Source organism: Triturus cristatus, chromosome 10, assembly GCF_964204655.1.
Source record: "Triturus cristatus chromosome 10, aTriCri1.1, whole genome shotgun sequence".
In the NCBI taxonomy this organism is placed as follows: domain Eukaryota; kingdom Metazoa; phylum Chordata; class Amphibia; order Caudata; family Salamandridae; genus Triturus; species Triturus cristatus.
This window is the reverse complement of record NC_140593.1, coordinates 1,207,281,254-1,207,297,199: the sequence shown is the minus strand read 5'-3', so window position 1 is coordinate 1,207,297,199 and position 15,946 is coordinate 1,207,281,254. Positions and strand designations below refer to the sequence as shown.

Genomic DNA, 15,946 nt, shown 5'->3' with positions numbered 1-15,946 from the left:
CATCTTCTAGCAGCAGGGCCCCTTGAGGGCCAAATTCTGATCAGGCGGTGAATGGACACCTATGAGCTGTCATGACCCAAAGGGACCAAGCTGGAGAACCCAGGCCACCTCATCAAAACAGTTAACTTCCTGGATCCTGTAAGAGGCTCACCTTGCTTTGTAAGACAGAGTGCAACAGTAAACAAGGGTCTGAGGTTAAGGGAGTGTCAGGGACTTGGAGTAACTCATTCACGCCGCAGCATCTTGGAGAGTCCCTCTCTGATGGAGATGCCGTCTTCCCCATCAGATCTTCGCCATGAAGACTGGATGCACAGAGAGGCCATCCAATGAGCAGTGAGGTTCCACTTCACCTCCTCCGAGACATCTTATTGTTTGGTGGGACTCTGAGCTGGCTCGCACCACAGACCTGACCCCGATTATCGTGGATACCACTGGAACCAGTTGTGGGGTAAAGCGCTCCTCAACAAGGAGTGGTCCTGATCGTGGCCCTACTCAACAACTCATCCCTTCGGAGGGATTCTTCTGAGGTGCAGGAAAAAGGCTCTTACGCGAATGCTACTAAGGATGCCCAGATGGCATGTGTGGAATTGCTAGGTGACTACTCACAGGGCAGGAACGTCCCACTGAGAGTCACGTTCAGGGGCCAGGGGTATCTTTGACACCCATGGTCCCATGACGAAGGATCCCTGGTCATATGCAGGACCCGGGCTCTTGATACACAGGACTCTCTGCATGCAGACCACAACGATCACTGTATGCAGGACACAGGTGAAAATAAAAAGTGGTCATTTTAACACATCATGACAAAGTTAGCATGACATGTACATTACAATTGTTACTCGTCAGCGCGGACGCACCAGTCATGGGGTAGGCGCGCTATGGAACTCAGGGTAATGCTGGACTGGGGGTAGGAACTGCAGGCATTCCAGCGCATGGGAAGGAGAAGTGTGTGCGAACTGTGCGGTCTGTGCTGGGTGCTTTTAGGAGCATGCAGCGCCAGTGTCATCCTCAGGTATGCGCACCTCTTGAACAGTGAACGTGGGGTGGGGGTGCAGTTACACAACAGCACAAGCATAGGGGACCAAGATGCCAGGGAGGGGGTGGCAGCGGATGGGAGATCAACAGGGAACCACTGCAGTGAAGGGTGTAGCCCACGGTTGAGATGGATGTTGGCTGGTGTCAGGGGCAGCGTATGGGGAGGGCCCGAAGTATCTATCCAGTCAAACGGGAAAGGAGGGCTCATGTTGATTTGGGGCGCTAGCCGTCATGAGGGGAGGGGTTGCGGCCAAACATCCTTGGGTGTAGAGGGGGCATCTGCCTCCCGCATCTCCTCATGGAGTTGTATGAACATGGTGTCTCATGCTGCCGCTATGGGTCGTTTGCAGAGACGGCAAGCCTCCTCGTGGTGTAGGGTCATGCCTTCGGCTTCTTCCCAACGGAGAAGAGCTGTTTGCCATCGTATCCGGAGCGGGGGCTGGGGAGCCCTCCAATGCAGAGTGGGGACACGCTTAGCAAGTAATAGGGACAGATTTGCAAAGCGGGTCCAAACTACGTGCTTCTTTTCTGGCTTGTAGATCCCCAGAGCTGTTGCCTCCTATATATTCAGGTGTGGGAGTTCTGTGACAGACGCTAGGGCGTCGTGAACTACTCGGCTAGGGTGGGGCACTCCCACTGCCTGTGTCTGAGGTCTGTGGCGTCAAAGTGGCATCTTGGATGAATGAATGAATGAATGAAGGATTTGTAAAGCGCTGGACTTACCCCTGCCGGGGTATCTCCGCACTAACAGCAAAACAAGAAAAACAGGGAGGTGGAAGCAAACATCATTAAGACTTCAGTTTTCAGTAGTTTTCTGAATTTTAGCAGGTCAGGGCACATACGTAACGCACCGAGGAGAGAGTTCCAAAGACACAGGGCTACATAGGCAAAGGATTTGCCTCCCGCACAAAGTTTGTTGACCCAGGGCACTGCTAGAAGAGCCTTACCACTAGAACGCAAAGCTCTGTTGGGACGATAGGGGACAAGACTATCGGTCATAAACTTGGTTCCACTCTGTGAGGACGACCATAGGGAATATGCGGTTTAGCTTTGTCCGGTGTAAGACTGTTGCTCTTAAACCGCGCATTTCGAGAGATAACCTGGGCCAGTCGAGTGTGAGTGCCCATTCAGAGTTGAGTAGAGATCGCCCAATTTCATCTATCCACTTTTGCTTCAGGATCGGCAGAGAGACCCCTATATGTTCTCTGAATGCTTTGTGTAACAATGTGATCAGGTGTTGCCCGGTGCCCCTAGTGTATTGGGTACAGCATGTGTGGGGGGCTCTTCATTGGACGGGTGCCACATCTGACGGCACATTACCAATAGTTGGCCGCACAAGAGGAATTGGCCAGGGGGATATTATGGTCTTGACATATTTGGTCAAATGTCATCAGGTGCTGGTCGTGGAATAGGGCTGCCATTGTTTCAAACCCACATGTACCGCACTTGTGGCTTCCTTCCTCCACCTCAAGATCCCACTCACACCCTCTTCCCGGTCACACCTTCTCCTTTGGCTTTGCCACCCTTTCGTTACCCCTTCCCCTTCATTTACTACTATACACATTCTTCCCCCATCTTCACTTTCACCGTAATCCCTCTATTACATGCTCTACATCTCATGCTCCTCTTTCAGTCTCCCAAGATCACTCTAAGCACTTGTAATCATTCCCTAGTCACTCAGTCTTCAATAGCTCCTCCCAAGTATCGCCCACGATCTCACAATAGTTTTTAAAACCCTTCAGTCCTTGTTTCTCCACCTCCTCTCACAAACAGCGTCCCCACCTTAGACCGCCCTTGGCCTTCTATCACATGCTCATCTCTGTCGCCATCACATACGCTCGTTCTCTCATCTCCATACTCCCCTCGCGCCCAGCGCACGCTTCCATTCTACTATCACCCCTGTTCTCTGGCCCTCCTCATTTCAGAGTCGCTTCCTCAGAGCCTTCCTCATGCATTCCCAAAGAGAGAGACACTCTGCAACCATCACTCCTAGCACTGACCTTCCCTCTATTATCTCCTTCATTATTTCTTACCCCACCTTGAGTCTCACTCCACCTTGCTCTCCTGGTCTCTTGACTCTCCGGCAAAGCCCTCTGCTGAAGGTGCACCGGGGATGAGACATACAGTGAAAAAGGAACATCACCTGGGTGAGCCAGTGACTGCCTCCTGCTGCTGCCATTGTGAGACGGCTGCAATCATGACTCAGCCCAGTCTGGCAGATAATGGGTGCCAGGACAGAATCCACACCTGTTAGTACAGCACACCTTCCCTCTCGCCTCCAAGTGCCATTGGCCACTCCGCCTCATGACAGAAATGGCCTTGGAAGCCACATCCAGGCCCATCAAATTCACCTCAGGGACATCCATATATACAGCTGTACACAAACACAGGGTGACCATACATATAACACAGAGGTCATCATATATCCAATCTCACATTCACAAAACAGTGGTCCCACCACATTTAACACGCAAAGCCCTCTGCACTCAGAATAGAAGGCTCAACATACACAGGACACCGAGCACGCAGGACACACGGGTCACCGATAGACAGGAAAAAAATTCCATCGTCAACAGGGCACTAGCCTATCTGAGCACTGGACCAATAGGACAAATGCTCTATTTACGCCGGGTCTGGTGGCTTAATGGACTTATGCATCGACTGCAGGGGCCTGTGTTCGATCTCATGGCCACAGTTTCAATTCCTGGAAGGTCCACTCAGCCTTTCATCCTTTCTGATTTCGAGAAAATGAGTACCATTGAATTGGGTAACAATAAACATCTGTTATTTAGCGTCAAGAGGCCCCTTTGGGGGTGAACGTGTGCTTTACAAATACACGTTGTGTTATTTAGGATACTGGTCTGACCACACACAAGACATGGAGCAAACTGTACACAGACAGAGGTCGCACGGTACACAGCACACAGGGGTTACTGTAGACACACAACTCATTAAAACAGGGAATCAGTCCTATTTAGAGCATGGGTCCAACCACGCACAAGAAATGAAACCCACCAGGCAAACAACAAAGGCACCACGTTAGAGAGACCTCCAGCCCTTTCAAGTCCCCTTTGCTGCGATTCCCTGCGGCCCACAGATTTCCTTACCAGCTCCATTCTTGCGTAGGGTGTCCGAGAGCTGGTAGTTGTGTGTCCGGAGTTCCAAGAGCTGAGCCTAACAAGGAAGACAAAAAGAAAGTCAGTAAAGAGACAAAGTTCAATTAACAAATATCTCCATTCTACAAAAACAGATAGCAGAAGCTGAATCATCCTGAACGGATTCTGCTGGTAAAGCAAAACTGTGTATTACGAAGACAGGAAGTCGGAATATAGGGACTGAGTCTCTCTACAACGCCAGTAGCTGTCGGCTCAAATCCTGGCTAGCTCACAGTGCCTCACCTGAACTCCTAACGTGCCCAGAGTCACAGGTGATTTTGGCAACCACGAACATGACCCTCTACTATGCAAGGGAACTGTGAAAAATACATCCTCTGCTTTCGTTAGTCACTCACTCACTCATGCATGCCCGTAGTAAACATAAAAAAAAGACGCAAAGAAAGTTTACAGTACATTTATTGAATCTATCGCAGTTTATTATGAAGCAAATGTGCTGCAATCTTTAGGCAGATGCTACTAAACAAAGTAATTAACATTACTAACAGGGTGTATAGGACAAACATCCCGGCCATGGCCTATCGTCTATCTGACGTGGTCTACCCTTACTGTGTGACCTCTGGGATTGGCCTCGGACGCCATACCTGGCGTATGTAGTTAGGTGGGCCGCATCATGAGTGTAAACTTAGTTTACGCAGGGCTGCAGGTCAGGTGCTGCTGTTGTTACAGAACACTCCTCTTTGCTGTCATTTTCCTTTTTGGCCCCCAAGGGGATGGGACAGAGCTTAGAAGATGAGAACTGCTGGCTTAGAAGTTGCAGCTGTGTGGTTGTGTTAAGTCTACAGTATTAGGAGCGGTTTCTGAACCAACAAAGAACACAGTACACTACGTTTTTATGTATTCCTCGTAACCTGGTACAAGATGTGCAGATTGAATCCCAAGAAGAGTCCCCGAATAACAAACAAGAGGCACAGCATATTCTTCGAACAATGTCGCGAAAGCAAATGCATTATATGTGGCCATGCAGAGCACAGGCAGCCGAAAACGACCAAGACACAAAGCTAAGGGGGAATCAAAGTGGCCCAGAATACAGCCCCTACACACGGACAGTTAACTTGCCCTGCCTTCTCGTCAGGCAAGCAGGATCACACATCATGTAGTGGAATATGTACCCACAGACATCAGCGCTTCTTCATCGCAGTACAGCTGAAGGGCAGCAGGTCATAGCTGGGGTGGAATAGTATAACACACTAAGTGTGCGTGTTCTGGAAGGAGACGATCAACAGCAAAATGATAATAATTTAAGAGCCAAGACCCAACAAAGACGCTTCTGGTCCCGGGATCTGATGAAACACCCAAGAAGGAGGTGGACAGTGCTCAGGAAGACCGTCTGAGCACCTAGAAGCATACGTCTCTGGGATAACAGCAAAAAGGAAGGCCTTGCAGGCTGCACGAACGAAGCATGCGTGCTGCACGCTGGTGGAGTCAGTCGACTGAAGGACTAGCTGTAAGGGCATTTGCATTAAGACATCTCCGGTAGGTCAAGAGGTTGACTAACGAGAGATGCAGGTACAGTGCAAAGTGCAACTGGAATTGTTTCAAGGTACGAGAAAGCGCATTGTTAAATTAGAAGTACAAATGGAGACTGATACATGTTTACACTCGCTTGGGGGGGTTGATCAAAATGATGGCATTTAGTACAGGATTGCAAAAGAACCACCCTTGAGGGGAATATAATACCCTTCTTTGAGAAGAAGGCTGCCTAGTCCTAATAAAGCGCATAGAAATCAGTATCGTGAGAGGGATGCAATTCCCAACTCAATGACTGAAGGCTGACCTCACCGAGTTCCCAGGCGCGGATGGTCTTCTGAAAGAAGACTACTTGAGGAAGAGCAGACACTGCATTTGTTGCTGCGAGTATGTTCTTGTAGGTTTCAAGCTGCAACATCAGAAGGCAATCACACCTGTGATGGAGGGGGGGCAGGCCACTGCTGAGCCTGGAAGGGGGCGTAACATAGGAGAAACATAATATATTTTGACCGCCTCCGCAGGTGGGATGACAGAGTGATGCTTTCCCAGCCCCCATAGCAACACCTCTGGTAACTAAGCCACAGTAAGGGATCACTTAACCTACCAAGGACATCGGCTCCCCAGAGCGGGCGGACGGACAGCTTTTCAATTGTCAACATCCACACACAAATCCATCGCTCTAAGGGAGTCAGATATGTACTGCACCCTAAACGGTCATGGAAGGAAACCGAAAAGAAAGCCAAGTCCAGTAGTGCAGAGCATGACACCTAGAATGAGTTATGTTATGTTACAGGAATTTATAAAGCGCACGTATACCCGGGGGTGTCTTGGCGCTGGACATAGCAATGATACAAGAATACTTTGGCCCTAATGCTGGAAGAGCCAAGTTTTCAGTTGCTTCCTGAAAATCGTCAGGGAGCTGGCATTTCTGAGCGGGAACGGAAGGGTGTTCCACAATTTAGACGCTCCGTAAAAGAAACTGCGTCCACCCCAGTGAGTTTTGAAAATTCTTGGAACAGCGAGTAATCGAGCTCCAGTGGACCGCAGCTGTCTGGTGGGACAATACCAAGAAAGATGATCCTGCAAGAAACTCGGACCAATACCATGCAAGGCCTTAAAGACAATGCACAGGGCTTTGAAATCAATACGCTGGGGTATAAGAAGCCAGTGGAGATAGCGGATTCCATTGGAAACGGAGTGATATTTAGGGATATCCAGTATGAGGCGAGCCGCTGCATTCTGGATCATCTGTAGTTTATGCAGATGTTGCTTCTGTGCGTTCAAGAAGAGGCCATTACAGTAGTCAAGCCTAGATGAAATAAGGCAGGAGACCACTGTTCTCCTGGTGTGATTAGGGATGTAAGGAAAGATTTTCATGATTTTCTTGATAAGAAAATGCGAGGCCGACACTACCGCGTTTGTGTGGTGATGGAAAGTGAGCTTGGCATCCATAAACACACCCAGGTTCTTTGCCTTAATCACCGGAGTGGGCGGGGAACCCAGCTCAACGGGCCACCACAGATCATTCCACGGGGGCTGAATGCTCCCGAAAATTAGGACTTCTGTTTTACTGGAGTTGAGCCTCAGACAGTGTGCTGTCATCCACTTATTAATTGCGCTCATGCAATTCCTGAACTGCGGAGCCGGAGACTGTTGGGATTTGGAGGCTGCCACCACAATCTGAATGTCATCGGCATAGGTGGTCAGACTGAAGCCAAAGTCCCGAATAAGGGGTGCTAGTTCAGAGACATATATGTTAAATAGTGTGGGGCTTAGAGAGCTCCCTTGTGGGACACCGCAGGGAAGTGTGTAAGAGTCTGAATTAAAACCATCCATAGATACGGTGGATGTTCGATCGGCGAGAAAGGAGGCTATTAGTGCGCGTGCTGAGTCTCCTAATCCTAGCTTCTCCAAACGTCTCTGCAGAAGGCCATGATCCACCGTATCAAATGCCGCGGAGAGGTCGAGGAGCACCAGAGCTGCTGCACCTCCACCATCCATAACTGCCCTGATCTCCTCGGAGGCTTTGATCAATGCCAACTCTGTACTGTGGTCCTTGCGGAAGCCAAATTGGGTGTGATCCAATAGGCCATTGGCATTGATAAATAGGGACAATTGGTTATTCATTATTTTGTCCACTATCTTTGCTGGCAGCGGCAGTCTGGCAATGGGCAGATAGTTGGTGGGGTTAGTCGCATCAAGAGTGTTTTTTTTTAATAAAGGTAAAATGGAAGTCTGCTTCCAGCTGGTCGGGCAAACACCAGAAGAGAACATCAGATTATAAATATCGGTGAGTGGGGAACTCACCGACTGTACCAGTTCTTGATAGACCCTTGGGGGACAGGGGTCTAAAGGTGAACCCGACTTAGCTTGAAGGACAAAGTCTCTCACTGTGTCTATCGAGATTGCAGAGAACACAAATGGTGGATGCTTGTTAGTGCTTGGGCTGTTTGGACATAAAACTGGGCTGGGGTCAGAAACCACCCTAAAAGCATTAAAAATATCTAAAACCTTAGATTTAAAAACCTCGGCCACCTCGTTGCAGAATTCCTGGTTGACCCTCCTGCCTGAGTTAGTGGGTGTCGAGAGCTTGTTGATCACTGTAAACAATTCTTTAGAGGAGTTGGCGGCGGACTCGTTCTGAGAGGTAAAGTATCTTTTTTTTTCAGATATGAGAAGTTTTTTATAATTAGATAGTGCAGTCTTATACGCTAATTTCTGAGGCTCATCATAGTTTGTCCGCCACCGTCTTTCTAAGCGACGACAGTGCTGTTTTTCCAGACAAAGGGAGTCGGAGAACCAGGGGGCGGAAGGTGTAGACCTATTGGTTGAGAGCGTTCTTTGAGGAATTGAAGCATTCGCTGCATCCTGTATCCAATTAGTGTAGCTGTCCACAGCCATGTCTACCTGGTCATGTATGGGGGGATAAGAGGATTCTAGCAGAGCAATAAACGATGGTAAGTCTGCTTTATTCCATGCAAGCCCAACAGAGGCTGAATGTCTACTAACGACCTCCTTGGGTTCACTAGGCATGGGAAGCGTGAATTTAATTAGAGAGTGGTCTGACCAAGTTAAAGGAAGCGTATCCTTGATCATAAGACCCTGAACCGAGGAGAACACACCATCTAGTGTGTACCCAGCAGTATGTGTGGGGGATTGCGCCAATTGTGAGAGTCCAAAAGAACCAAAACTATCCAATAGCTCTGCTGTATCTTTGTTCCCTACATCCTCTAAATAAAAATTAAAATCCCCAAGAATGATAAAATCAGAGTTTAAAATAGCTGATTCCAATAGACTGCCCAATTTAGTTAAAAACGTGGTGCGAGGGCCAGGTGGGCGGTAAAGAAGAATTCCCTTGAGTGTTAATTTGGGATGAAGTGTGAGTGAGAAGTGGAGGCCTTCATAGAGGGGGGGAAGAGATGGAATAATGAGCTGACGGAAACTGGTCCCTAAAGATAATGGCAACTCCACCCCCACGCTTAGCAGACCTGTCTTCCCTGATCACTTTATATCCCGTGGGTGTGGCCGTAATAAAGTCGGGGTCAGATGCCGCATCGGCCCAGGTCTCTGTTATGAATAATATGTCTAAAGCCAGGTCCTCTATCATCTGAGCAATTTCGTACTTGTGCTTGCCCAAGGACCTAGCATTGATGAGTCCACTTTGGAAGACAGACTGGACCTGTGGCAAGGTCTCCTCTTGCTGCTCATAGGCGCAAAATGCCCTCACTGGAATAGGGAGGGGGAGAGCGAATCCACAGGCACAGTTAGTTAACATTTCCCCAGGATATAAGATACGGCAGGTCAGCTCCTTGGGAGATCCCAGGGCGTGTAAAGCACTGCTCGTATATTTCAATGTCGAAGGTGTATTATGCAGGGCCCTGGGCACGAACTTGGCGCGGACGGGCGCAGACGGGCTTGCCTTAGGCGCGCCTTCGGCGCGCCAGCGGCGCGTCCGCCCCATCGGTGCCTATGAACCCTTCCGGTGAGCGCCAAAGCGCAAGCCACCGGAAGCGGAAAGAAGGAGGCGGAATAGCTGAGTGTTGCCGGGTCCGCCCTCCGCTCAATCGGCACAGCAGCCGTGACGGAACGGGGCGGCCCCAACACCAGCAACAGAGGCAGTACAAAGTAAGTGCAGTATTGGTTAAAAACACAATTTAAAAACGTTATTAAAATACCATCGATTACAGTAAAAAATATGCTGATCGTAGCCCCGACCAGAACAGTCCCCCAAGTTCCCCAAGCTTTTAAGAAAAGTGCAAGGTGCCTAATGATGTGCAAAATAGCGATAGAGTAATAGCGTTATGAGGCTCTTAGTACTTGCAGGGCAAAGTTATGTTATGAGTGTCAAAATGCGTCAGAAAAGGGCATACAGAAGAGGGCAAGCACCTTACTGCAGTCACCATGCCACCAGAGACACTGCTGTTTACAAGTCCATCACAATCTAGCCAGCAAAAGGCTGGGTCCAATTTACACGTGGGACAGCTGATCCTAAGAGCGCCCTTAAGCATATGTGCAGACGGCCAACTCTGACCAGATGCCAGCTTAAGGCTACCACTCGCTGGCACCATTCTAGACCAGGTTAGCCTTGATAACAAGCACACTCCATCAATATATGATGTGTACTCAGTCCCACCGTCCCCGGATAGACAGTGTGGTGAATGGAGGGCATCGCCACGCATGCCTGATTTCGCAGATGGGCTCCACAATATTCTCTGTGCTTCTCCACACTACAGAATCAGCGAGCTGGCCTCCTCTCCTCACACTCACTACAGTAATACTATGTAGGGATCCAGAGATGATAAACTGTGCAGTACCACAAAGTAATTTAAAAAACAGAGGTTGCAGCTGAATACAGATCACCAGTAGCATTACTGTACAGAAGGGCAGACGCTTAAGCAGAGAACACAACTATGTGTCTGCAACCAAAGGCAAAGGATTAAACTGCACAGTTACCAACGAGCTACCATGAAAATAGGTTTTTCAGCATCAGAGGGAGTGAGGTGCCTGGCCACAAACATTTTACTCTCAATCACAGTGGTCCATGAGCAGATCCTGGTAGGCCCAGAAGGACTTCTAGTGTAACTTAAATAAATTGGTAAATCTGCCCCACTGGGCCCTCCAAAGCCTTGTGAACAGGTCTAACAAGAACCCTCAATGCTATGTTTTGGATCAAATGAAGGCACGCGCCACTTTGCAAGGACTGCCTGTTTATTTCTTCATTAATATCTGCAGTCTCTTGTCACGGGCTTTACTAAGGGTGGTTGGCCAGCTCTACACCAAGTCTAAAGAAGGAAACTCACTTTGAGAAGCCAAAGGCTGCACATGATAGGGTCGGTGAAGAGTCTGTGATGTCATCAGGGAAGCCCAAAGCACATTAAACACTCACATTCATCCATCTCCCGGGAGAGTGGGCATGTCAGGGACTCAAGAGACCACAGCATCCCAAGCGACCAGAACTGCAAAGCCTTCAGCCTGTTGCCAAAAGGGCCTCACTCCCTCAGATACATCTATAGGGGAATGGCAAAACCTAAATAGAACCGTGAATCTCAAGCACATATATGGGGTCTTTGGCGTTCATTATCAGTCAAGTGCACCAATACATTCTCCAGACATCGAAGTAGCAGATCCCCTGACCTAATGAAACTACAAAACTACTGATTCTCCGACTGTTCCTGCTCGCCCCGTGATAGCCAGCCAGCTCCCATCTCCATTCCAGCCACAAAAACTCACCATGTATGGAAAAGAAGACCTTGCATTGACCCTCGCTGTCCACTAACTCTAGATCAGTCATCTCAGACAGTACATGGCCTCCGGCAGCTTCCCTGCTGGATTTTTTTTTAATCTGCTGATTTTGGTATAAAAGTTTAAAGATAGGCCAAGACAGGAGTTAAAACCCGAGAACACTGCAGACTGAAAGATCAAGGGGGCATGGACTGAGTGACTCCTTGGCCGGTGTGCCACTGTCCAAGCACATCCAGGTGATGGCGCAGGACATAGACTGCAAGCAGAAGGGACCACTCATGCGGTCAGAGTACTAATCCTTTCCATACCTACATACCGGCAGTGATGGCAGGGTGGGAGCACTGAGAGAAAGGGGAGAACCTGACAGGCAACATGGTGGAGGTAGGAAAAGCCTGCTAATGGCTCTTGAAGTTGAACACAAAAAAAGAAGCCCTAAATTCACCTGTCATTGAAGGCCATGAATATCGTAAGAAGCTTGGCCATTTTGAAGGTCCCCTTAGTCTGACACACAAAATTAAATTTCCCTGTAGCGCCAAAGGAAGTTGACAAGAGGTTCCAATTGAGCAAAATCAGGGTCTTTATTGGGAAAGAGAGCTAAACTAAAAACACTATTTCAGGACTCAACAGGAAAAGGCGTTCAACAAGAAATAAGCCAACAGCGAGTAAACTTGTGACCTTTGAAACAAGGAAGGGACTCCTTTGAATCATGGATGCCTGTCATGGAACTAAACTGCCCATAATGGAAGGAAGAAACAGAGATAACAGGAAACATTAGCAGTGTGCAGAGGAATATATTATCCAAGAGGAGAGCAAAGTAGATGTTGTGGAAAATGTAAAGTGAGATGCTCTCAGAGCTTCTGAGGATGCCAGATGAGAAAGGAGATAACTTGAAGGGGGAAATGGAAGACTTTAAAAAGAGACGGCTGAACCCCGACATCAGACTAACAGCAGACTTCCGAAAATACCAACTGGACTGACAACAGCCAGATGATGCCCTGAGACAGATGAAAGATTCTTAGGAGGGTTACCACGAAGAGAAACATCAAACACAAAGGCTGTCAATAGCGGCATCACACTCGGAGTCCATGTAGGGGAAGTAAGGGGGCGTCTAGCGCTTTGAGATCATCGACAGAGTTCATCACGGAGTGAAGGGCTGAGTCTTTACCCAAGCAGAGGCAGGTGAAACGATCTGTTTCTAGTGCTGAATGCTTGATACCCACAGGGTGAAGTGGAACCCTTTGTATGTGTTAACTATGGATGTGGGTATGTCATACGAATAGGGCGACTTTACACATATCCCTATACGAGCAGGGCACTCTACCCCATAAACTGGCACCATTGACGCAGCTCGCCTCTTGATACCTAGTGATCACGATATACTGGGCACGACACTAACGGAACAACAACAACACGGCCCCTGTCATTTTCAAGGGTAGATAAGTGACCGGCTGTGAGTCTGTTACTGTAAAGGCCGGGTATTCTAATCCCTGAAGGGGTTATGCCTATGTCCAACATTTACAATAGAGCCAGTCGTTGTTTTTGGTTGATTGAGAAAACATCAATAAAAAGACAGCAGTAAAATGATTTAGGTTTAAGTTAATCCCTTAGCTGTTCAAAAGTGTGCCAACACCCTATACATACATATATACTCTGTACATCCTCAGCATGTCCATCACTTCAAGTTCATATTGTCAAATATTGAGATTCTCGCACGTAAAACAAACTTGGACAAAGTGTCCCCTCTGAAGTGAGAGACATGGTAGAGACAGGGCACAAGTCGGGGGTACACACAGGTACACGGCGTCCCCCCACTATTTTCAGGAGGTGGACACTGTCTACCCTGTCAAAAAAATTGGGCCCCACAGGAATATGTTGAACTTGTCCTGGTGTAATTTTCAGACATCGGACAAGTTCAGCAGCTCCTATACCTGGTCTGCTTTCCATTCCCAGCAGCAACGTGCAGGCGGCGAGGGGGCTTTTTTCTCACCTCCAACTGGGCCAAAGATAAAGGCTGAAGTTGAGGGGCCATCAGGCCTCGTTTTGTTTGAATATCCTGACTGGAGGCGCCCTGGAATATCACACTTGAAAGTAAATGCAACAGAGGGGAAACAAAGCACACAGCTTGCTATCTCTTCACAGGTCCTTAAGAGAAGCATACTTGTGCCTGTGCACTTCCTGTATATAAGTGCATGCACTGTAAGAATGTCAGATGTGTTGGTCTGGGCCAGTATTTACACAAATATAAATTTCAACAGCACTATTTTATTTCTTTTATAGCGCTACGCAACTCAACGCAGGGTGTCAGAGCTCTTTACCTAACATACACGTTGTACATTAACAATAAATCATGTACTTGTGTAAATTATGTACAGGATGTGTTACATAAGACAGTGAGGTTTTCAAGGTGTAGCAGTCACATGTCCTTCATAGCTCGCTGTGCTATATTAGAAGGATTACAATTTATGAACTGCAAGTAACAACAGGATCTCACTGTTAAAAGTATTAACACACTCACCTATCCACATAAAATAAAAATCTGTCATCTGCATGTTGCGTGATGTGCTTTGCAGGACACACATTAACCTCATACTACTTTGATTCAAATCTGGGACTTCACAAAACACAACTCTCTCCCACAAATGCCAGCGTTATCTCACCATTATTACTATTCCCTGAGGTTTACTGGGCACCTTTACAGCAGATGCCTTTTCCCAATCAAATATTTTAAAATGCAGACTTTGCAACCAATTAAGCAGACAGATCTACGGCCACGCTTCTCCTTGTTGCCAATTTCTTTGTGGCAGGGTTTAAAAAAAAAAAAGTATTAGTTGAGGCCCACATTTTGCGTTGGGATTGTGCCTTTTTTTGGCACATCCTTGACACCGAATCTAATTTGTTAAATCTCATAATGCACTTATATGTGGTCATGATATACCGGATAATCATATGTGTGAGGTCCTAATATCTGGGTAGGGACTTTGGCCTCGACCCACCGCTTGCTACGTAGTAAACTAAGTGACCAAAGGCATGTTTTACTTCAAGTGAACACAATGCCACATCTTTCTGCACTAGGAGTTCCCTGGTAGGGGCAGGCCAACATCGCTTCGGGTCAGTCACGCCTACATTATGCCAAGAGTTTATACACTGGTGCCCAAGTTTCTCCTCAAGCGTGCGCCAATTACGAATGCAGGCACCGGACAACTCCAACAGCTTTGTAAGCATTATCATATCACTCCCATCCTTCAAGCCGGACACTGGCTGCAAGAAGCGGCTCATTCGTGGCGGTCTGCGTCGCACACGAGGCCATCCATCGCACAGGGCCGCTCTTCCTTCAACTCAAACTTCACACCTACTGCCATGGAATGGCTCTCTGGTACAGACCGGCCCCACTTCTGGCCACCGGGATATTCAGAAAAACTTGAATCTGTGTGCAGCGAGTCACGCTCTGCAACATCCTCCAGTTAAGAATAAGGAAATTTGAAAAACGAGCAGAAGTTCAGACAGCCGTGGAGAGCTGGCACCTCCCAAACACATGATCCTTTCCCAGCACAGGTCCAACAAAAGAAAGGATAAATATAACTTACCTGCAACTTAGTTTGCAGCTTGTAAATGTTACAAATCACCATGCTGTTCATCTCGTGCTGGGCTTAGACCACTGCAAGTTGTCCTTTGTTGACCAAATAAAGATTGTGACATATTGTATAATCAGTATTATGAAGTCCCTGCAACTAAAAATGCACCTTTCGGTATCTTGTCATGTCTAAATACAACTGCAAGGTTGCCACGAAAAGGCTGGAGCACTTTCAAAACGCCCTTGCAACATCTAAAACAGACTGCATTATAAACCCACCGTCTACAAGATGCATGCTTTGAAGTGGCGTTAGTGACAGGTCGGTGTGCTATAAATCAAAATAAATAAATCTACTGGTCATGTAAAACGAAAGGGGGTGGTCACTTTCCCTACAATCCTGAACGCCCCCCTTCAGGCCCTCGACATGAGCACAAAGTGCTGTCGAAAAGCAAAGACGCAATACAAGTCTACAGCGCAGCCGGGCCGGATCCACCCAAGCATGGCCAGGCAGGACCCTCTCCTTGCCCACAAATCCAGCGGGCTGGGCAGAGGGCTGGAGTTACCAACTCTCCGTCAGAGTCACAGCAAAGACCTGCTCCAGGTTGGAGACAAACAATCTCTATATTAACAGGGAGAAATCCTCTTGAGGGAAGAAGGTATGACATCTCCGAAATCCTCCACTCCCACATCCCGTTGACCCTATTATTGGTACCCATCATCAACCTCCACAGTCTGCGATCCAGGGATAATGCTGAACTCTCCGCCTGCTCTGTCGGGGGAGGAGGTGCTTCCATCAGCATGACACTGTTCTCTTCATCTCTGACAGATTTCTTGCCATAAATGTGCATGCTGGACTCATTTCACCCATACTGAATCCCTCACAAAAGCTCTTCTGTATCCTCCAACTGATCCAGAAAGCACCTCTGAGCTGATGGCAGGTCTGCACCACAGACAC

At 48.0% G+C, this 15,946-nt stretch overlaps 1 protein-coding gene across 2 annotated transcripts in view; it reads right to left on the bottom strand.

Annotated features, from left to right (window-relative positions):
- GRIPAP1 (GRIP1 associated protein 1) overlaps nucleotides 1-15,946 on the bottom strand; it is a 597,534-nt gene that overhangs the window by 512,781 nt on the left and 68,807 nt on the right. For both annotated transcript variants that reach the window (XM_085629701.1, XM_085629702.1), the window contains exon 2: nucleotides 4,143-4,209. In XM_085629701.1, the coding sequence (XP_085485827.1) occupies nucleotides 4,143-4,209 (67 nt within the window). The remainder of the gene's footprint in view (nucleotides 1-4,142; nucleotides 4,210-15,946) is intronic.